The sequence below is a fragment of the Schistocerca nitens genome, chromosome 10, assembly GCF_023898315.1.
Source record: "Schistocerca nitens isolate TAMUIC-IGC-003100 chromosome 10, iqSchNite1.1, whole genome shotgun sequence".
Taxonomy (NCBI): Eukaryota; Metazoa; Arthropoda; class Insecta; order Orthoptera; family Acrididae; genus Schistocerca; species Schistocerca nitens.
Genome location: NC_064623.1, coordinates 31844651 through 31868663, shown reverse-complemented (window position 1 = coordinate 31868663; position 24013 = coordinate 31844651). Strand labels below are relative to the sequence as shown.

The 24013-nt window shown below is 37.5% G+C and overlaps 1 protein-coding gene across 4 annotated transcripts in view; it reads left to right on the top strand.

Annotated features, from left to right (window-relative positions):
- Positions 1 to 24013, top strand: part of LOC126210577 (zinc finger matrin-type protein CG9776-like) — a 268553-nt gene that overhangs the window by 103762 nt on the left and 140778 nt on the right. For all 4 annotated transcript variants that reach the window (XM_049939841.1, XM_049939842.1, XM_049939843.1 and 1 more), the window contains 3 exons: positions 1110 to 1291; positions 12528 to 12653; positions 19026 to 19280. In XM_049939841.1, coding sequence (XP_049795798.1) covers positions 1110 to 1291; positions 12528 to 12653; positions 19026 to 19280 — 563 coding nt within the window. The remainder of the gene's footprint in view (positions 1 to 1109; positions 1292 to 12527; positions 12654 to 19025; positions 19281 to 24013) is intronic.

The window sequence follows — 24013 nt, the reverse complement described above, 5'->3', positions numbered from 1 at the left end:
AAGTTAAAAAAGGAATGAACACATGAAATAACTCTCATGTCTCTCATAGTAACGCTGTAAAGTGAGTAGGAGAACTTTTATGGTGTCATCAAAAGCACCACAACTCATATTTGGTGCTTTTGCCCATTTTAAAACAGAAGATGAAGTCTCCTAAAGTTTAATCTGTACTATTTTATTTTCAGTTTTACTGTTTTCTGCCTCAGCTTCAGTCTTTCATTTCACTTTCGAGGAAATGCTGTTTTTGAGGTTACAGCTAGAGTTTCCTCCCTTCCCTCATTCTCCAAACTGTCATGTTACTGATTTTTCCTTTGTTGGGGACCACAGTCATCTAGTACTTGTAGATTGAAATTTCCATCATTTGACTGTATGTTTCAACGTTCATTTATTTCACACTGTTGCAATTTTAGCTTTTTAGTAGTTCTAAAGTACAAAGGTGAAATGAAAATCAATAAAATGCACAGAGCATAAAATGTAGTGCACAATACGGACAACATAAAAGTTACTACTTCCTTAAAGAGCATTGCTTACATATCACAAAATGTCCAACATGTCTGAATAACCTGTCGTTGTTGAAGTGTTACAACATATATCTGGTCATACAGACCAGTCGCCGCATTACAGGATACAAGCAAAGATCAAAAAACGGAAAAATGTGGTTGACATTGTGTGCAGCAGCCAATACAGTATGTTATTAAAGTTTGTTTGCTGTTCGAAACACCAGTTGCACTATTTTTGAATCTTTACTTCTAGTCTGTAATTCAATGACCGTATGTGTTGAAACACTTGATCGGTGATGTGTTATTCAGGCTTGTCGGATATTTTGTGATATTAAGTTATGCTCTTTACATACTGAGTAACTTTTATGTTCTTCACATTACGTCCTGCACTGTATGATCCGTATACTTTGTTGATTTTCAGTTCACTTTTGCTCTTGATAATGGCTGTAGATGTGAAATCATTATATTGTGAAATAAATGGGTATTAAAACACACAGTCAAATGGTGAAAATTTTACTAAAAAGAAAAGTCACATTACTTTATATAATTGTTTCTGTTGTCATGTAGCACCTTCTCGTAGCTCAAAAAGAAATAATAGAGGTGTTGTTGCAGCTGCCATTCAGAATGAGTTACTTCAGCAGAAGCAGACACTCGCCCTCCAGAGAGACGAATATGTACGTAAAGCTGCAGCCCTCGTGCGAGAGCTGAACGTCCTCAAAGAGCAGGAAGAAGAGTTAGTGAGAGAAGATTCACGCGATAACAAGCGTTTTCTGCGTGAGAACACCAAGCTGCAGGTAACTTGCTGACCAAAAGTTGTGGGTGACGAGTTGGCCATCACCAGTTATGGCATTCCCAAGTTCTGATATAGTCAGCCAACACTTTTGGCTAAAATGGCGGTGGCTTCGAAGTATCAAATGTGGATAGCATTGGTTAACTGGTTATTACTAAAGAAAATTAAATATTTTCTTTAATTTTTTATTTATTTTTTTAACTGTCCTGCATTTACTTAAGTTTCACAAATTTAAGCTATTGTATTATTATTTTAGTATCATTATTAATTTTGCAATCAGCAGAACCAGTTGTGTCATAAAGACCACTTAATGTAGAGTAGGACTAACTTTTTTGTCTCGAAACGCTTTTTTCATTAACCCTTTCGCTGCTGTGGATGTGTATACAGATCCTGATATGCTGTTTTCCATGTGCTCTGGATATGTCTGTGCATGCCGCTTGCATTTTCGTGCAGTGTTATGGACGGCTGTATGTGTCCTGAGCCACAGACCTCTCACTGCTGTGGACGAGTTACTTGTATGCTATCATTTTCAAAAAAACCTTGTCATCTTGAGTCGTTTATGAGATATGACAAGTTTTAAGACCATATGACGTGCAGAGCACGAGGACATGAATGGGTGCATCAGGCGGGATGATCCTCTGGATGTAAAACCCAATAATTGAAGGCTGAAATGAGATATCGTTCTGCTCTCAATTTTAAATAAAATTTCGGTATCCTACAAACATGCCATTTACTGCTGTGTATGGGCTAAAGTCAACCGTATGCAAAGCTAACACAAGGCATTGTTACTTCTGCAAACTCTTTAAAATTTCCTGCAATATTTTACCTAATTTGATGCACAACAGTAAGTATGATGGATAGCAAAAAGGAATTCAGTTCTTTATCAAATGAAGATATCAGACCGTAAAATGCGAGAAAATAAAAGTTTTTCAATAATAGTTTTCGAAAATCGGGTGATAAGTGTTTCATCTCAGCTGGAACAGGGTCTCTCAGCATAGGCACCAGATTTGGCAAGCAGTACAGCCATAACAAAAGCTGTCTCAGCACAGAATGCAGAGTACATGTCTGTAGCAGCAAAAGGGTTAAAAATATTTATCTGTTTTCACCCTGATGAATAGGGACCAGGAGCTCATAAACAAAGACCAGTACAGTCTCCCAACTCCACTAGTCTTTGATATACAGGTATTAACTTTGTGTGTGTGTGTGTGTGTGTGTGTGTGTGTGTGTGTGTGTGTGTGTGTGTGTGTGTGTGTTTTGTCTATATTTGTCAGATACAGAGAAAACACACGCACTCAAGCGCGCGCGCGCCCCCCCCCCCCCCCCCCCCCCACACACACACACACACACACACACACAAAGGGCTACAGCTATGGCTACGGTTTCTCCTAAATACTCAGAGAGAGCATGCATGCACACTGAGTTGTTGTTTAGTTCCCATATGACATTAACTATCATGATTTCCTTTATTGTAACTTTGTTCATTATGAACATTTGTACAGTAGTATGTCTTTTTTAAACAACATGCTATATTATTTATTCCATATTCCAGCTCCTTGCCTCAAGAGCTGTTGAAAACCATATCACAGTGTGCAACTCGCATACACTTGATGTTACTAGAAATTTGACATAAAGTTGGCTTTCACTGTCCTGTACAAACACAAGTGTAGTTAAAGTAACTCATTCACTTGCTAGAGTTGACAGTAAAGAAATGGAAATGCAAGGAAAATGCGAATTGCTCATTGAGTCAGCCTTCTTCAGTCGAAGGTTTATGGTAGTCAAATGTACACCTGCAAAGAGAAGGTAGAAGACTGACGAAATTACCAGTAACATTTTCCTGGTTTTTCCATTTGTTTACTGTCAGCTCTAATTGATGGACGAATTAAATTACCCTGGGTACCACTGCACTGAGTGCTAGTATAGAAGAGTCAAAGTCAGTTTTGTGTTAATTTTCCAATAATTTTATGTTTACATGAATGTTACATAGGTCTCAAGGAGAGGAAGTGAATAAAATGTACAGGTTGCCATGTAGGAAAGACGTACTGCTATTCACATATTCCTGACAATTAATGTCCCTGGTAGCTAAACACCCTATGTTCGATACATTTTTCATTTTGTTTCTGGGCAGAAATTTATTTGGGGCAGTAAAGATAAATGGTACAGCGTGTTTATTAACTGCTCTCATACTCTGTTATTAAAATTTGTAATTGGGACATTACTGCTTGACCACATTTATAAAGCAGTAAAATGGCTGGGTGCTGAATTAATCTCTCTTTCCAACCCATTAGTCCCACACTGACATTCTATTCTTGTTATCCTAAAATTTCCCTCAGCGTGAAGGTTTGAAGTTGGTTTGGACACCACGGTAGTTTCTCTCCTCTGGGCTGGGAACTGACATAACCAGCCAATTTTAGGGGGACCTACAATTTAAGATGTTTCATGAACTACAGCACAACTTTTCATTTTTTTATATTAACGATGCATGGCCAGAGACGAATCAAACAATTACAGACAGAAAAAAAAAAAATTGTCCTGTGACTGACTGGATTGAACTTGAAATCTATAGTTTTGTGGTCTTTTCTTACTCTAGGTGGAGCCATACTCGTAAACATTTCCATTTGTCTTGTACATGTAGTACTCTTCAGCTTGAAGAACTAGCGGGTTTGTCATATTAATAATTGTGTGTTTGAAGAAAGCTGCTTTTTGGTGGTAGTATTATTTTATCACACTAGTTTTGTACGCTCACCTTTCATCAGCAGTAATTCTACGACAAACGATAAATATTTTTTATAATATTATGGAAATGATAGTTGCTACTCACCATATAGCAGAGATGCTGAGTCACAGACAGCCATAACAAAAAGACTGTCAAACAAATAATCTTTCGGCCAAAAAAGGCCTTCATCAGAATTAGACAACATATGCGCGCGCGCGCACGCGCGCTCACACACACACACACACACACACACACACACACACACACACACGTATGCGTATTCCGATGAAGACCTTCTTGGCCGAAAGTTTACTTGTTTGGCGGTCTTTTTGCTGTGCATATATGCGACACAGCATCTCTGCTATATGGTGAGCAGCAACTATCCTTTTCATAATACTGTCATTATCCATCCAGGATTTTCCATCGTTTGAAATATTCCTTATAGTATGTTATTAATAGTGTTTTATTAGTATGTTTGTTAAATGATTATTGTATTTTCCCTTTTGTGTACTGTTTTTTAGCATAGGCAAAGAGGATGTTTTGAAATATATAATGTGATTGTATGTTTATATATACACAAGTATTTGAATTAAGTGTAAGAATTTTTTGTGAGTATATGTAGTTATCAGTGGCAATTGCTGTACGTGCAAAGATTATTGTTGTTATATACCATAGATTATAATATAATGTTATTCCTAATTTGTATTATCTCTTCTAGGAGGACAAAGGAATGTGTTGTGTGCTAAAGAATGCTGACGAAATTGACAATTAACTTTTTGTTTTTGGATTGTTTAGCTTGCTAAATATTTTGGAGGAGATAGAAATTTTCATGTAATAATGAAACAACCTGACATTATTTTAAACAAACGGAGTTATCTAAAAAACAAAAACTTTGTCAAAAATTACACTTGTATTCTGTAGCATAAAACACGTTTATTTGTTCTGTTGGCAAATGTATAAGGCAAGTCATATTACAATAATACAGGAAACCACAGAGACATAAATTACTTTATTCATAGTTTATAGTATTTTAAGAAATATTTGTCTCACATAATATAGATACTACTGATGATGGGCAAAAGCTGAAACTAGTCCAATAAAGTGAGCTACCATAAAAACAGCAGCTTATGTCAAATATCTACGTATTAATACAACAAATTTGCTGTTTCTCTTTGGATCCAAAACAGATAAGTCACAAACCCCAAAGTTGTGAAACTGCTTTTGCAGTGTTAACGGTTTCCATAATTCAGGTTGTTGGACTTTAGAGAAGCCTCCCATTTTTTTCTTCCAGTTTTGATGTGCTAGAAATCTAATTATACGCATAAGTAGTGGCCAATAAAACTCAAAGCCGTTGGCTGTTGTGAACAGTTCAGGCTTGTTGAGAAATATATGGACAAATATTTATTTTTTAACTGACAGAAATGTGCCATAATACTTTTAAAACGTTGTCCAACCAGATGGAAAGCTTCATCAGCAGTACTCCTGCAATAAAAGTTGTTTTAGCAAATTACTATACAGTGAAACCTCTATATAACGTTTTTCAAGGGACCACAAATTCTGAACACTGTATAGAGGAAAACACTATAAAGAGGAAGGCTTCCAAATAATAATTATAGGGCATTACTGAAGATCGGGATACCACTAATCAGCTTTGACAAATGGTGCCATAGATGACATTTTAAATTTTCATAACACTGTAATATGATACTCATTGCAAATGATCAATGTATCAAATGATTAGTTTTTTGTAATTAAAACATGGGGCCTGGTAGGTGGATGGCTGAAAGTAAATGGATCAGTTTGTACTGTAAAAAGTTATAACAGATTCTTAAGATATGACATCATTGTCCAAAGCTGACAGGTGGTATCCTGTTCTTCAGTTGACCCAATTATAGAATATGAGCCAGTCCTCAATACTTTGTACTCCTATGGTTGCCATATTGTCATCCACAGCCACAAAGTCCTCAAAAGTGACAGAATCACTGCCTATTAATTCCTGAAAGTCTTGCAAATCAAATCGATGGTTTCAAACGCATACGTTTCGAATTTCCACATTTGTCAAACCCTTCCATTATCGACGATCTGTTTCTCGTAATAGTGTTGTGTGTTGAGGGGGGCCAGTTCAAATTGCTTCGCTAGCTTCACACGACTCACCAGGAGATGCCTCCACTTTTTTAATAACAGAAACCTTCTCTTCCAGATAAATGTTCTTCCGCTTTTCACTCATATCCACTGATGAAACCTTAAATAAAGTTATATCGAAGACACACTCTTACTAGACACACTAACTGTCTGCTGCTCAGCTCACACAGTACACTACGAATACAAAGCATTGACTGAAATGGCACCAAAAAGATCACAAGCAGATTGTGTGTCACATGTCACGTGACTGGGTTCTGCTGCTGACATATGAAACACGCTGAGTGCGGGCTTTCCGAGCCAGTGCAAACTGTGATCCACAGAACAGAAAACGATGCGTCTACATCCAGTCACTTAAACATTATAAAGAGGTAAATAATTGAACAGGGTTACAAAAATATGAGCGTTACATGGAGGAAATTGTAATATAGAGGAAACACAGTAAAGAGGAAAATTTAACATTGTTTAAATGGGCTTTTAGTCAGGACCGAAGAAAACAGACGTAACATAGAGGAAAACATTATATGGAGGAACGTTATAAAGAGGTTTCACTGTAGGTCCTTTCTACACTGAAGGAAATGCTTTCAGTGAGTTATTTATTTTCTTTCTAATTACTATTATGTTGTCTTCAGGCTTTTTCTTGTAACCAACACACAGCATGTGGAAGCAAAAGTATAACAGAACACTGTTTCAGTCTAAAACGAGTCTGTTCAGAGAATATTTTACTCAGAAGTAATATTTTTAAAACGTATTTAACAATTGCATTTTTTTCTGCACAATATTTCTTCAGCAGATGTTTCCTTTTTCCCACTCTGTTACACTGGTTGGAATGTTCACTATCTAGCAACCCGCCCTCTTTTTTAAAAAGGCATTAGTTACTGCACAAGATGATGTCTGTGTAAGTTGCTGAAATTCGAAATTCTGTGCAGAAAAATGGATTGTCAGCTTGCTTAGACACTGTAGACAGTGTACTCACAAGAGGAAAGTTTAAAAACACAATGTAACTAAGTCAAAAAGTTAAGTGTGGTGGTCATTTTTCATAGCAGCTATATATAAATAGCAATAGTTTGCAAGTAAATGCCTCCTTGCACATGAAATTTTTTATTTTGTTTGTACACCCAAGCGTCTACTGTGAGTGTCAGTAAAATGTCTAACAGTAAAATGCCTAATTTGTTATTTGAAAATTGTGCAGAGTTTCCATAAGTAAAAAGTTTATTGAAAGTATCTGTTTGAAATTTGTCATTTTGCTGACTCACATATGCCTTGTTTCAGAGACAAAACACATCTGAGTGTATAAATAAGATTTTAAAAAATCATGTGCTACTTGCGAAATGGCTCTTTCTTGTAAACTATTGGAATTTGCAATATTATGTGAATTGCAAACTCAATTTTCCCTGGCTGAAAGAGTAATAATTCCAAAAATCGCTTTTGGAACAAAGTCAAATTAAAGAAATTAATTTTGTAGAAGGAGTTTTACTTTTCCTTGCTTGTATACTTTCCAAAGAAATTAGAAAATCCTTTGTAGACAGTTGAGGATCTAGAAGTACAAGCTACAACAACTATCCAGTAATCAAAATTGCAATGTTTTGCATGGAACTAGATAAAACAGAACATTTTATTGATGAATGAAAGTGAAGGTTTGCAAATGATAAAGGTGAGTTGTTTCAACGTGTGGTGATTTATTCTTTTTCTTCATTTGTAGTTGGGTCGGTAGAAAGCTTTTGTTAGTGGATCACCAATGTCATCTTATACGGAATCGGTCCAGAATGCAAAAGGGATATCTGTCACAAACAGTAGTTCAACACAGTTGTCTGAACTTGTAGGAGGCACTTTTAATGTGTATTATCTTGTGCAAATATAGTTCTCAAGGTTTGTGAATAAGTGCAGGGTTTTCTCAAAAATAGCACAGTATTAACCATTGACACCCATTGTGAGAAGAGTCGCGTGCATTTCAGTCATCTCGAGTTACAGTTTGAATATGAAGCTTTTCACTTTTTACTAGTAGTGTTTTCAGTTGATGTTCTTACTCCCTCTTTACAGTTAGAGCATCACAATTGGATCTGTTAATGTTCTTCATTGTGCTCAAACATATATACATAACCCATCTTAAGGAAGAATCTTGTAAAACATGAGTGTATGTTTTCTTGAAATGTAAGGGCCTGATGAACGTATGGTATCTTGGAAATTGCTCTGTACACATTGTCGCAAACAAAGCTTTTTGTGTTTGGTATGCAAGAAAATTTGGGAATTGCTGCTTCGCTGCAGTAGATTCCTTGGTGTGGTGGTTAAAAAGAAAACACTTGCAGTGTTTTTCACAAATGCGCTTAACTGTAACTGGAAGCTGCACGACATCTTGTGTAACAGATTATGTCTCTTCATCAGAAAACATCTATAGGCTGTGAAGATGAAAGTCTAAGAAAAATGTAAGTACCACTTCTTCTATTATTTCATTACATTTATGGTGGCGTATGTATGTAAAATATGTTGTTAGTGAATGTAAACAAAATTTGCTCTAAATGATAATTGAAACAAAGCTATTTCTATCTTTAGCTTCCTACTTCAGAGATCATCCACTTTGTCTTTTCGCTGGGGACAAAATGGCACAGAACAGTACACAGTTGTTACTATTGTCTTAATAGTAGCGATTCTGCCTTAGTTTGCCTGGTTCGATACATGGAAATTTTGTGGAAGCAGACTTGAAAATATTTTAATCAAATAATATTTCCCAGTGCGTGCTTCAGTTTGCTGCTGTAATGGGGAATATAGGGGTTCAAATTGCTGCCTGGGCATTCCTATTTGGGGTTTACAAAATTTCCTGTAATTATGTCTTGAGATTGCTGCATTGTTCATCAAATTAGATTGTGGAGGATTTCCTTCTCCTTATTTATCCACCAATGCATGTACGTCATCTTGAAAAATCTCGCTGTCAATGGAATACTGAGTTTCCTTCCTTCGACTTTGCCATTTAACATTGTAATTTCGAAATTTTCCTTTAGGGGAAGCATGAAACCAAAAGTGATTACTGTAATCTTTCTGTAGTAAACCCTAATTAACTGAAGGTTTTAACCTCTGTATCAGGAGATACTGTACATCTTTCCCCTTATTACATGCATGTCTGCTCTAACCAGTTTTTGTAGTAACCCCTGAACCTCTGTGTTGGACCAGGCTCAAACCTGGCAGTTTGTGCTGGACCAGGACTCAAACCTGGCTCTATGCCTTTTGCAGGCAGTGAAGATTGAGCTACTGGAACTTGACTCACTTAATTAAATCTGCCAATATTCACGTCGTAATTCTAAACTTCACAGAAGCCTTGCTAGACAAACGTACTGGAAGTACAGATATTATAGAGAAATTGCACAGCTACATCTTTGTGTTGTTCCTGTATAATTGCAGTGGAATGTATGTTGTGTCATGATTCATGTTGAGTCTTACCTTTGAGGGCCATTCAGTAATTAAACAGACAAATTGCTATACAGCAAAAATGGTCTATTAAATTACTACAATTTTTGTTTGTTTTACCACATAATTTCCACCAACTTCTATGTGATTGTCCCATCATCTTACGAACTGTCTTTATCCATACAGTGAAGAATCATTTACCTTGATCTTGAAACCACTTTGTTCTTTTTTCTTTATGTTTTCATTGCCGTCAAACTTGATGCCACATAAAGCTCCTTCCATTGCACGAAACAGATGAAAATCTAAAGGTGTACGATTAGGGCTGCAAGGAGGTTGACATACAAGCAGAAGCTCCCAACCCATTTTGTCAATAGTTTACAGCTTCACTTGTGCCATATGAGGCTGAGCATTGTTTTAAAACAAGAATCACACCTTTGCTCAGCAATCCCTGATATTTCTGCTTCATTATGAGCTTGCTTTGTTCTCATCATGCCTGATTAGTATAGGCTGTTGACAGTACATTGGTCCTCCAGAAAACCAGACCGTGGGCATTCAAGAAGATAGTTAAAATGCCCTTACCAGCTGATGGTTGTCCTGAATTTCTTAGACAGGTGATTCAGTATATTTCCAAGGCGTGCATTGACATTTGGACTCTGGCTCAAAATGATGTAACCAGGTTTCATCACAGATTAAAATCCTGTTAAAATGCGTGAAATGATTTTTGAGCTCAGTGTAAATGCGAAATCTCCTTTTTTTATGATGACTGATAAGCTCTCATGGAACCCATCTTCCACAAGTCTTGTGGTAATTCAGTGTGTTTTGAATCAATGATGGAATGAGTTGTGGCAAAACTATTTGGACATTTTTGAGCAATTTGTTCACCTCTAAGTCATCAGTCTTTTCAGATAAGTACATCAATACCAGTTCGCCGCAATGAGATTGGTACTGCTACCGAATACACGGAGTGCTGCTCATTGGTTAGACATTTGAGGCAGTTTCTAAACTTTTCCACCCACATGTAAAAATTCACACAGTTCATGCAGATACTGCTGCACTCTTTGTTCATCTGAGAGAAGATTTCTGATGGCTGTACAATTTTCCAAAAGGATAAACTTGATCCCATAATGCTGTTCACTTTTCTGAACAGACATTGTAAGATCATAGACACTACATTCATGTAAATATTAATTCAGCAAATGACTAACACTCAAAGGTTGTCAACTAACACTTATTAAATGTTTCATTTCCCTGCTTGAGGCATGTGTTTGTCTGCTTGATTATTGAATGACCCAATGTACCTTTCCTGCTACTGTTTAACCCTTTAACTGTGCAGTACTTCCATTGTGTAGCATAGCGCTGTGTGCTGTTGAGTGCATTAAATGGTGTTTCAGTACACAGTACTTGACTGATATCAGTGTTTTCAGCAGATTTTCACCACATTTTGTAGTTTACGAGAAACTCACCATATGGTGTTCCAAACACAGTTGTTTTTAGAAATAAAATAGCTTCTCTGTGGCTTGGTGCCTACCTCTAACAACCAATCAACAGTAAATTAAAAACGCACAAATATCACAACTGTTAAGGTGTTTATGTGTGTAACCAACAAAAACACACCTCTCATGAATGTAAGTAGTGTGAATATTTTAAGCAAATACTCTTGATTCTCCCTGTGCCTGCAGGAAGTTCAAAACAAGAGAAGGATAATAAATAAAGTATGAAACATCTCTCAACATTCACCTACCACCTACGCATTAAATCCACCTGGAAGTGGAAGTAAATATAATATAAAAACAAAGTCCTTGGTGGGTGTAAGTTAACAATTTCTTTTTACACACATCGTATTGTCAACGAAGTTTTTGTAACAAAACATGCTTATTGTGAATGTGAACTGTGGTTTGCATAAAGTAAATGTTACATCAATACCCTATTCATATTCTAATGTGACATTGTCTTTTTATGAAACAGTTCAGCACATTTTAATGCATTAATGTGGAGTCTTTTTCTGAGTGTATAAAATATGTCCATTTCATTGCAAAGATAGTTCATGAGTTGTTATCATCAAAGATAAAATCCATTACAGTTGTAACCATTTTAATTTCCTTAAAGGAAAGCAAACCCACTTTTGGAGTCTATGTCCCGTGTTCTGGTGCATCTGCGTAAATAATGATGCCTATTCAAATTGTTAGCAATAAAAAAGCTAAACAGGACTTACACAAAAATCCATAACACAAAAACATAATAAAATGTGAGTCCATAAAAGTTGAATAACAGAGGTTTAATTAGGTATAAGAGTGCATCTCTGGTACAAGGCATAAAACAGGAGACCCTCTCTTGCCCCAATAATAGTACTATCATACTGCATTCAACTAAGAACATTTATTTGAACCACTATTATTTCAATTCCTAGGGATACCGGAAAGCCTCTCGCAGAGCAGCACCTACATAAAAAGGCATAGGTTCCAAAATTAAAAGAGCAAAACCACTGTGAATAAAAACAAAATATGAACTGTTGTATGACCTAGCATTGCATAATCCCCTTTCCAGATCTCACAAAGGCCTGGGCTTAAGGGTGTGCCAAACATATATCCACATAAAGTTAGACAGACTGTCTTCAAACACTGGAACACACATGGGGTACATAGTTTGTGCACCTGCAGGCACGTGTGAATTAGTTTTCTTTTCTCTGATTAATGCTATTCCAAGAAAACTTGAAACAATGTTATTTATGGTTCTGAGACGATTTCTCATTTTGAGGACAAAAGTGCACAACTGTTGTATTCTTCTGTTGCTCAAGATGATGGTAGAAATCATTCTGTTATTAATAGGAAAAAAACCCATGACATATGGGATTTAAAAGTAGTATGATAGTGTTTGTTAGGGACGTATTATTTTACATTGCTTTATGTTTGACTTTAATGTACTGCCAATTTTGTTTCTCTTATTGTTTGACATCCAGTTGCATTAAAATTTGCTTTTATTACTATTTTAGATGGAAATTCAGAACAGACTGACAGCTATTAACAACGTCATTGATATGTTGACTGGCATTATTGGTGATCAAAACGAAGTAGCAGATCGTACGAGTAAAAAGAGCAAGCACAGGAAAAGATCAAAGGTTTGTGTCTTCTGGACATCATCTGCAGCTTCTTTCTTTGAAATGCTGTTCATATCCTGTATTTTAGCACATAATTTTGTATTTGTAATATTACTGTAGCGGATTTTTTCCAATGATGAATTGTTATTGATTAATTTTGAAATTAATTAAACAATCATTCCACAGTGGATTGTTATGTATTCTGAATATAATACCAAAAAAGTAGTTTTGTGAATGTGGACAGTTTTTTAAATAAGAGACATAAAATGTTCATATTCACTGCATCATTCCACCAGCAGCCATATTCAGTTGCCTATCTAAAGGAGATGCAGACATTGTGCAGCCTACTTATAAGGTATGGTATTTTATATACATTTTATTATTATACTGAAATAAGCTAATAGCAGCTGAAAATTTTGCTCAGTTGTGTGGAAAAATATTTGTTCTTTCCTTGTAGACCTCTTTGACATTCCCATTTTTAAGGTGATTTTATTTCCTTGTGCCTCATTCAGTGGTGAATATTTGCATAGGCTTCCTGCGACTAGTTGTTTAGTGAAATTGTGGGACAGTTGCGAGTATTATCTTTGGCTGTCCAAATTAGGGGTGGACAAACTGTATCATCATTCATATGATGAAACTGAGAGTTGGTACTTGTCACTACTTATTTAATATGTTGTGTATTCTATTGAAAGAATGTTACTGTGAATGTCCATTACAGATTTTTCTCAAACTGCAGTGCTTGTCTTCGTGGATGTTCAATATTCACTTGTATGTTCGCTGTTCCTTCATTTTTGGAATCTAAAGAAAATCATGTTGATTTCCCATGTAGTATTTGCTCTGAAATTGTATATCTGGAAATACTCCAGTGAAAGTTTGGGAAAAAAAATATTGTTCTGTTAAAGGATAAAATAACACTGATATTATTTACCAAGACAAAAACCCTGGCATCTATATTTCTGTTCCTCATAGTAGCAGTTATTTCAAAAATGTGCTCATACCTCTTAATTTTATTGGCTTAAGGATTCACATCCAAATAAATCTCCTTTCTGTTCATAAAAGAAAGGAAAGGCAACCACTCACCAACAGCTAACTGATGTCTGACACTATAAACGTGCAACAGAAAACTATTTGTACCTAGTATAAATAGTGTTCCGTTGCTTGTTTCTATCACGTGCACACACATCAGCTGTAGGGGAGTGGTTGTATTTCCTTTACTATGTTTTCTTTCTTCCATGAATTTCCATTGTTATCATAAATGTTTATTCTTGTTTTCCTTTGGTGGTATATACTGCCATATTTTATGTTGTGCCATACATCTCTGCTGACACAGCGTGTCTACATGATCTTCAGCACTCTGGATTTCTACTGTTGTGCCCCAAACCCAAACTCTATGCCGAAGTTAAGTCTTCCAATAAAGGTCTTAAGTTGGAGGATTCCTTTTCTTTCTTAATTTCTGATTAAGTTGCGTAGTGTAAGTATTTATACTACTAACATACTGTCCCCATTCAGTTCCATGAAGTCCTCGCTCATGTCACATTTTTTGTCATCAGTCTATGTATGTCATGTCTGAGAGGTGAAGACCCTTGTTCACAGAAAAAGCAGTTGTTTATATTGTTGTTGTTGTTGTGGTCTTCAGTCCTGAGACTGGTTTGATGCAGCTCTCCATGCTACTCTATCCTGTGCAAGCTCCTTCATCTCCCAGTACCTACTGCAACCTACATCCTTCTGAATCTGCTTAGTGTATTCATCTCTTGGTCTCCCTCTACGATTTTTACCCTCCACGCTGCCCTCCAATGCTAAATTTGTGATCCCTTGATGCCTCAAAACATGTCCTACCAACCGATCCCATCTTCTAGTCAAGTTGTGCCACAAACTTCTCTTCTCCCCAATCCTATTCAATACCTCCTCATTAGTTACGTGATCTACCCACCTTATCTTCAGCATTCTTCTGTAGCACCACATTTCGAAAGCTTCTATTCTCTTCTTGTCCAAACTAGTTATCGTCCATGTTTCACTTCCATACATGGCTACACTCCATACAAATACTTTCAGAAACGACTTCCTGACAAATCTATATTCGGTGTTAACAAATTTCTCTTCTTCAGAAACGATTTCCTTGCCATTGCCAGTCTACATTTTATATCCTCTCTGCTTCGACCATCATCAGTTATTTTACTCCCTAAATAGCAAAACTCCTTTACTACTTTAAGTGTCTCATTTCCTAATTTAATTCCCTCAGCATCACCCGATTTAATTTGACTACATTCCATTATCCTCGTTTTGCTTTTGTTGATGTTCATCTTATATCCTCCTTTCAAGACACTGTCCATTCCGTTCAACTGCTCTTCCAAGTCCTTTGCTGTCTCTGACAGAATTACAATGTCATCGGCGAACCTCAAAGTTTTTGTTTCTTCTCCATGGATTTTAATACCTATTCCGAACTTTTCTTTTGTTTCCTTTACTGCTTGCTCAATATACAGATTGAATAACATCGGGGAGAGGCTACAACCCTGTCTTACTCCCTTCCCAACCACCGCTTCCCTTTCCTGTCCCTCGACTCTTATAACTGCCACCTGGTTTCTGTACAAATTGTAAATAGCCTTTCGCTCCCTGTATTTTACCCCTGCCACCTTCAGAATTTGAAAGAGAGTATTCCAGTTAACATTGTCAAAAGCTGTCTCTAAGTCTACAAATGCTAGAAACGTAGGTTTGCCTTTTCTTAATCTTTCTTCTAAGATAAGTCGTAAGGTTAGTATTGCCTCACGTGTTCCAACATTTCTACGGAATCCAAACTGATCTTCCCCGAGGTCCGCTTTTTGTTTATATTATGAAGCTTTAATGTAAAATATCTGTAGATTTGATTTACCTATTTGCTGTCTGCCACCGTCTGCTCATTTTTTCTATTAAAGAATTTATCTTGTTGTATGCCCTTCCTTCTTATACAGATCTGTAAGTCTGCCTGATTCACTGCTTTTTCTTTTTACCTTGAATTGCTTCAAAATTTTCTGTTATGAAGCTGAGTCACTATTTTGTATTATGTGTGTATATTTTTGAGTGTACATCAGATCCAGTTTCCACGTGAACATTTTATGGTCCTTTTTCATTTCTCCTTGTGATTGTCTCATTTGATGTGTGAATATGTGCATAATATTCAATTTTAAAATTCTTCAAGTTGGTTATTACGTGTTGGATATGAATGAGTATCTCAAAGTGCCCAATAAGTCCATAACATCAAAGATATTTCTATAACACAAAAATGTTCTATGGAATAGTAACCCAGTTGTACCCACCCTTTTTTTTTGTCGTCAGTCTACTGACTGGTTTGATGCGGCCTGCCACGAATTCCTTTCCTGTGCTAACCTCTTCATCTCAGAGTAGCATTTGCAACCTACGTCCTCAATTATTTGCTTGACGTATTCCAATCTCTCTCTTCCTCTACAGTTTTTGCCCTCTGCAGCTCCCTGTAGTACCATGGAAGTCATTCCTTCATGTCTTAGCAGATGTCCTATCATCCTGTCCCTTCTCCTTATCAGTGTTTTCCACATATTCCTTTCCTCTCCGATTCTGCGTAGAACCTCCTCATTCCTTACCTTATCAGTCCACCTAATTTTCAACATTCGTCTATAGCACCACATCTCAAATGCTTCGATTCTCTTCTCTTCCGGTTTTCCCACAGTCCATGTTTCACTACCATACAATGCTGTACTCCAGACATACATCCTCAGAAATTTCTAACCTCAAATTAAGACCGGTATTTGATATTAGTAGACTTCTCTTGACCATAAATGCCTTTTTTGCCATAGCGAGTCTGCTTTTGATGTCCTCCTTGCTCCGTCTGTCATTGGTTATTTTACTGCCTAGGTAGCAGAATTCCTTAACTTCATTGACTTCATGACCATCAATCCTGATGTTAAGTTTCTCGCTGTTCTCATTTCTACTACTTTCTCATTACCTTCGTCTTTCTCCGATTTACTCTCAAACCATACTGTGTACTCATTAGACTGTTCATTCCGTTCAGCAGATCATTTAATTCTTCTTCACTTTCACTCAGGATATCAATGTCATCAGCGAATCGTATCATTGATATCCTTTCACCTTGTATTTTTATTCCACTCCTGAACCTTTCTTTTATTTCCATCATTGCTTCCTCGATGTACAGATTGAAGAGTAGGGGCAAAAGGCTACAGCCTTGTCTTACACCCTTCTTAATACGAGCACTTCGTTCTTGATCGTCCACTCTTATTATTCCCTCTTGGTTGTTGTACATATTGTATATGACCCATCTCTCCCTATAGCTTACCCCTACTTTTTCAGAATCTCGAACAGCTTGCACCATTTTATATTGTCGAACGCTTTTTCCAGGTTGACAAATCCTATGAAAGTGAAATTGTCTTGATTTTTCTTTAGCCTTGCCTCCATTATGAGCCGTAACGTCAGAATTGCCTCTCTCGTCCCTTTACTTTTCCTAAAGCCAAACTGATTGTCACCTAGCGCATTCTCAATTTTCTTTTCCATTCTTCTGTATATTATTCGTGTAAGCAGCTTCGATGCATGAGCTGTTAAGCTGATTGTGCGATAATTCTCGCACTTGTCAGCTCTTGCCGTCTTCGGAATTGTGTGGCTGATGCTTTTCCGAAAGTCAGATGGTATGTCGCCAACTCATATATTCTACACACCAACGTGAATAGTTGTTTTGTTGCCACTTCCCCCAATGATTTTAGAAATTCTGATGGAATGTTATCTATCCCTTCTGCCTTATTTGACTGTAAGTCCTCCAAAGCTCTTTTAAATTCCGATTCTAATACTGGATCCATCTCTTCTAAATCGACTCCTGTTTCTTCTTCTATCACATCAGACAAATCTTTACCCTCATAGAGGCTTTCAATGTATTCTTTCCACCTATCTGCTCTCTCCTCTGCATTTAACAGTGGAATTCCCGTTGCACTCTTAATGTTACCACCGTTGCTTTTAATGTCACCAAAGGTTGTTTTGACTTTCCTGTATGCTGAGTCTGTCCTTCCGACAATCATATCTTTTTCGATGTCTTCACATTTTTCCTGCAGCCATTTTGTCTTAGCTTCCCTGCACTTCCTATTTATTTCATTCCTCAGCGACTTATATTTCCGTATTCCTGATTTTCCCGGAACATGTTTGTACTTCTGTATTTCTTCTGTTACCCATGGTTTCTTCGCAGCTACCTCCTTTATACCTATGTTTTCCTTCCCAACTTCTGTGATGGCCCTTTTTAGAGATGTCCATTCCTCTTCAACTGTACTGCCTACTGCGCTATTCCTTATTGCTGTATCTATAGCGTTAGAGAACTTCAAATGTATCTCGTCATTCCTTAGTACTTCCGTATCCCACTTCTTTGCGTATTGATTCTTCCTGACTAATGTCTTGAACTTCAGCCTAGTCTTCATCACTACTATATTGTGATCTGAGTCTATATCTGCTCCTGGGTACGCCTTACAATCCAGTATCTGATTTCGGAATCTCTGTCTGACCATGATGTAATCTAATTGAAATCTTCCCGTATCTCCCGGCCTTTTCCAAGTATACCACCTCCTCTTGTGATTCTTGAACAGGGTATTCGCTATTACTAGCTGAAACTTGTTACAGAACTCAATTAGTCTTTCTCCTCTTTCATTCCTTGTCCCAAGCCCATATTCTCCTGTAACCTTTTCTTCTACTCCTTCCCCTACATACTGCATTACCCTTTCAATATCCTCATACACTTTCTCTATCTGTTCATCTTCAGCTTGCGACGTCGGCATGTATACCTGAACTATCGTTGTCGGTGTTGGTCTGCTGTCGATTCTGATTAGAACAACCCGGTCACTGAACTGTTCACAGTAACACACCCTCTGCCCTACCTTCCTATTCATAACGAATCCTACACCTGTTATACCATTTATAACTGCTGGAAAAAAGGTCACCTACAATGGAATTGGTGCCATTCAGGACCCTTCAATAACTATCATCAGTGATTTAATCCAGCCACAAGAAAATGCTGGGAGTTCGTTGAAGCATTATAATTTTCATGTAACAGTTAATTTGTTTCTTAGTTTTTGATTTCTCTCCTCTTATCTCTAAAAAAGGAAATGAAATGACGTAGAAGCGGCATGAAAAGTGTCCCCCAGAAAAGTAATAAAAAGAACTTCAAGTTCTGTGCCTCCTTTCACTCATGGTTGTGTGTGTGTGTGTGTGTTTTTTTTTTTTTTTAAATGGATAAATTAGCTTTTAGTGAGAGGGCAGACGGGGAAAAGTTTTGCAATAGTATGCATAAGAGGAACATCATGCAACTGAGTCCAAATTAACAGCTGCTACGAATAAAAAGTAACACCTAAAGCCACTCTAGGTCTTACGTCGTGACATTTCCTGTCTGCTCAACAGAAGCAAGAAGACTCCGAGGAGTCTGCAGCAGACTCTGACGAATCGGAGGCCTTGGCTGAACCCCCTATTGCCGAAGAGAAGACGACATCTGCAACTGTTGCTGCTTCAATCTCCAGTCTCGGTTCTGGACAGCGCCACAATCTGGTCTTCTATGATCCCGAGATGCACTGGTGCCGTGTGTGTGACGTCTTTCCTCGGACTGCTAAGGAATTCCTGAACCATTTACACAGTCCTGACCACAAGCAGCAAATATTGGTAAGATGTATGATTAATTACGTGTGTAATTTTTCACCATACGTCACTGAGGAAAGGGTCAGAGTAGCTTTCTTCTGTTATTCAAAGATGTTCCCTAATTTAAAAATTTCAAGTTAACACAGTTGTTTACTGCAGTCTGTAACCCAGCAGATATGTTTTAGATACATATGTTTCATGGTAGCCCCAAGCCGGTGTTTCTATCATTATTATACTGCTCCAACTCTAAAAATGCACCCAGTGGCCAACTATCATCTGTCATATAGACTGCATCTCTTGTGAGAGGACCAGCCAGTGTAGACTACTCACCATGTACTCTTATGTCATGTTGTATGATAGAAGTTGTATCTTCAGTGTGGTATTTTGTAAGGGAACTTTAAAGATCTTTGTGATACTTACAGGATTTGCCCACTTACTCAGTTTGATGCAGTTTCTTGGAAACACTTGAAAAAGTCTCCTTTTAAGATTAGATGATTTCCGGGTGCTATTAAGTACTAAACCTTTCTAGGGTATTAATAGTCACTGGTAGTGTGTAGTGTAACGATTAGAGTTGAATCTCGCTACTATAATTTTTTTTTTTTTTGCTTTTATTTAAATTACATGTTTATCAACAAATGGAAATGTTAACAAAATAATAGTGATTGAAATTTTTTTAATAAAAATAATGTCTTTAAATCTGGCACAAAAGTATGAAACATTGAATAGAAAATTAATTTTTTTTTAATTTCTGGAGGTTGAACAGTATTATTAATAAAAGTTTTGTGAAATAACTGCAACCAGTCACCTTTTGTGATGATTCAGTTTTTATTTTACCATGACCAGTTTTGAAACACCCATCTACTCACCTTCAAATAATACACTCTATAATTATTGCACATAACATTGTAGGTTTGTGTAGCTGTGGCAAGATAGAAAAAAATGTCTCCCCCCCCCCCTACATTGCCACAGTTACACGACCCCCACAATGCTCCATGCAGTCACTAAAAGTGTATACCATCTGAAGATGAGTAATTAGGCAATTCAAAACAGGCAGGTGGTGGCACTAGCAGTGGCATCTATATAATCTGTGTTGGGGGATGCGGAAAATAGAGGAGTCATTGTCATAATGCTGAAACGGGGGCGTGCGGTTCATGTGATGTCCAAAAGGGCATGATCATTGGCTTTCGTGCCAGGGATGGTATCATTTTTGAAACTGCTAAGTTTCTAAATTGTTTGCATGCTGCCACACTTAAAATATACTGTGCACGGCAAAATGGCACTATCCGAAACATGCTGAGGCAGCCGTGGTGCATCGTGAGCCATAGATGGAGCTATGTACGGGCGAATATACGTGCAGCTGTTGAGCAACTGACCGCCCTGGCAAACCGAGGGTCTCCCAACAGTGTCTCCTTAATGACAATTCATTGAACATTGCTGCACGGTCCTCCACAGCGGGCACCTAGTTCGTGCACCCGTGCCGACTGCTGTTCATCTGTGATGATGGCTGTAATTTGCATGCCAGTACCATGTCTGGATGTCCACTGCTGAGTGGTTACAGGTGGCCTTCTTAGATGATAGATGGTAGTTGGCATGTGCAGCATGAAACATCTGAAAGCAAATACCCTGAAACCAGGAGCGAGTATTATGGTCTGGGGCATGTTTTCGTGCCATTCCCAGGGTGATGCCATCATTCTGGAAAGAACAGTGGACCGACACAAGTATGGATCTATCCTTGGGGACTGTGACCGCACCTGCATACAGTTTGTTTTACCTCGGCACAATGGTGTCTACCAGCAGGACAATGAAATGTATCGCACAGCTTGCAGTGTACATGTGTGGTTTGAAGAGCACCAGAGTGAACTGCCACACTCCCTAACCCACCAAATTCCCCAGATTTAAACCAAATCGAGAATCTGTCGCCCACTTCGATCGGGCTGTTCACACTGTGGAATCTCAGCTGAGAAACCTAGTGTAGCTGGCCAAGGCACTGGAATTGGCAAGACTCCACATCCCTGTCGGTCCCTTCCAGGATCACACAGACACAGTTATTCAGGCTTTTGACAGATGGTTACATTAATGTGACTGGACAGTGAATATACTAATTTATTCTCATACTACCAGTAATTAAACATAAAAAGATATTAATATTAGAAAACATGGTTTCATTATTTGTTAACTAACATTTCCATTTGTCAGTAAATAAACAGTTTAAATAAAAGAAAAAGAGAAAGCTGGTTTAAGTAGTGTGTAAGTCTAGGGACCAATGACATCAGCAGTTTGGTCCCTTAGGAATTGACACACACTTTTTTCCGATGGTTTAATGGGTTAGTTGAGCAATATGAGGACATGCATTGTCTTGCTGGACCTCCTCTGAGATCCGAGACGTGTCTCTCTTGGCTGGCTTCACCTTGTTTAAAAACAAATCTGAGTAGTATTGGCTGTTCATTGTACGCTGCTCTTAGAAATAATTACAAAAAACTGGACCTTCAGTACCCCAAAACACCATCAACATGGCTTTTCGTGCTGATGCTTGGGTTTTGAATTTTTTCTGGAAAGGTGAGTTGGTGTGCTTCCACTCCGTGCTTTGTCTTCTTGATTCTGGCTTATAATAGTGAACCCAAGTTTCATCACAAATTAAAATTTTGTTGAGGAATTGCTCATATTCTCTTTCATAATGTTCCTTTAGCTCTGTGCACACTCTCAACTTTGTTTCCTTGTGTAGCCACGTCAACTCCTTTGGGACCCATCTTGCACATGTTTTGCAGTACACCAGCTTATTACAGAGAATGTTATGAACTGTACTAGTACTAACTTGAACCTTATCAACTATCATTTTCACAGTCACACGGCAGTTGGCACGAATAATGTCATCAGTTTGATTTTCAAGTGAGGGAGTTGAAACTGCAACTAGTCTGCCAGAACTGTGTTCCTCAGTCACTGGTCACAACCATTTTTGAACTGCTCTACCCACTCGTAAAAATTTGCACAATTCATACAACCTTCACCATAAACTTTAGACATTCTACAGTATATATTCACTGGTTTCTCACCTTCAGCAAGTAAAAAATGAATAACAGAATGTTGTTCAACTAATGTGTTCGTTTCAAGCAGACTCACCATCTTGAAATGTAGTTTTGAGGCTACAAACAAAACAATGTTGATGCATCAGCTGATCAGGGCGTATCCCAGTGATGCCAGCTTAAAGCCGTAAAAGTACCAAACTTGCCCTACTATCATTTTTTCCCCAGATCAATTTGCCTTTTTAATTATTAAATGACTGTCATATATTCTTGAGAAAACTGTGAAAGTTCGCAGTACATGCAGTTTTACTATGTGAATATACATACTGGGCAGCCATTCTCTTTCATACAGGCATATTTTGAATGGAACCAACAAAAGATAGTAGTAATACAAAGAAGTAAAATTTATTACGATGTATTGGTAAGTACTCAAGAGAAATTTTACCTTGATGGATTTTGGTAGAAATGAACTTGTAAATGTTGCTCACTACCATACATCTTACTTGCATTACTTCATGTAGTTTCAGTTTCATGGCCACAAAGGGGGGAATATCCCTGAATGATATTAATGAGTTAAGTATGTTTCATACAGTGAAAATTACATTTTGTAAGGGATGTAACCAGTCTTTCCCATTTGACATAGTATATGAGACTAATTGGGAAGGGATCCGCCATCAGGTGGGAAGACTGTCATTGTTTGAAAATACTGGGGAACTGTATTGTGTCTTTTGATAGGGGAATCTGCTATGTTGAGATATGCTGATACTGCAAGGTTCTCACAAACTTACTTGTACATTTAAATAGAGATTAGATTTCATCTCCATTAAATATTTAGTACTTTTTACAGAATATTCATTTGGCACCTGGAGTAACATAGACAAATTAAAAGTGGAGTATTTTAGTTTTTAATTTATTATCTTTGTTTGCTCTATTACAGTTGAGGATGATTTGCTTACTCTGCTCCTTGATCAGTGACCTTGTGTCCAGTACTCCAGTTAATTAGCCAAACAAAATTGTAACAGTCCATTTCAACTTTTCTCTGAAGTTTGTACAGTTCAAATTTCATTTATATGTGCATAGCTACGTGTCTCACGATAGTGATTTCAAATATGAAATTGCAACAGATTGCTGTCAATCAAATATTATCTTTGCCATTTTTATTGTTCCCATCCTGTCTGTCTGCTGACTGCAGTGACTACCGTATTTACTCGAATCTAAGCCACACTTTTTTCCAGTTCTTGTAATCCAAAAAACTGCCTGCGGCTTAGAATCGAGTACAAAGCAAGCGGAAGTTTTGAAAAATGTTGGTGGGTGCCGCCACAACTAACTTATGCCGTCGAATATATGTAGTGCTACACAGGCATGCTTTGTAGGCACAAAGATAAATACTGGCACTAAATCCTCTGCGTCAGTAAATAAATTTAAAAAAAAGGGTGGAAGACGAGCTTTTTTTCTCCGCCCCGAGTTTCGACCACTGCATTTTCGTACATTATCCAATGAAGTAAATACAAATTCCGTATTGTTCATCTTCGAATGTAGCAGCATTTCAATGTACTACGAAAATCCGACTGGCGAGACTGTTTGGGATGTTTGTCAATATGGCCAACTCTACGTTCTGAATTTTTTCGTACCTGTGAGAAGAGATGGTTGCTAATAGGAACTTATATGAATTGTGAATCACATGCAGTATTCTCTTCACCATAAGAATAATAAGAATATAAACATTTTGCCATGTAT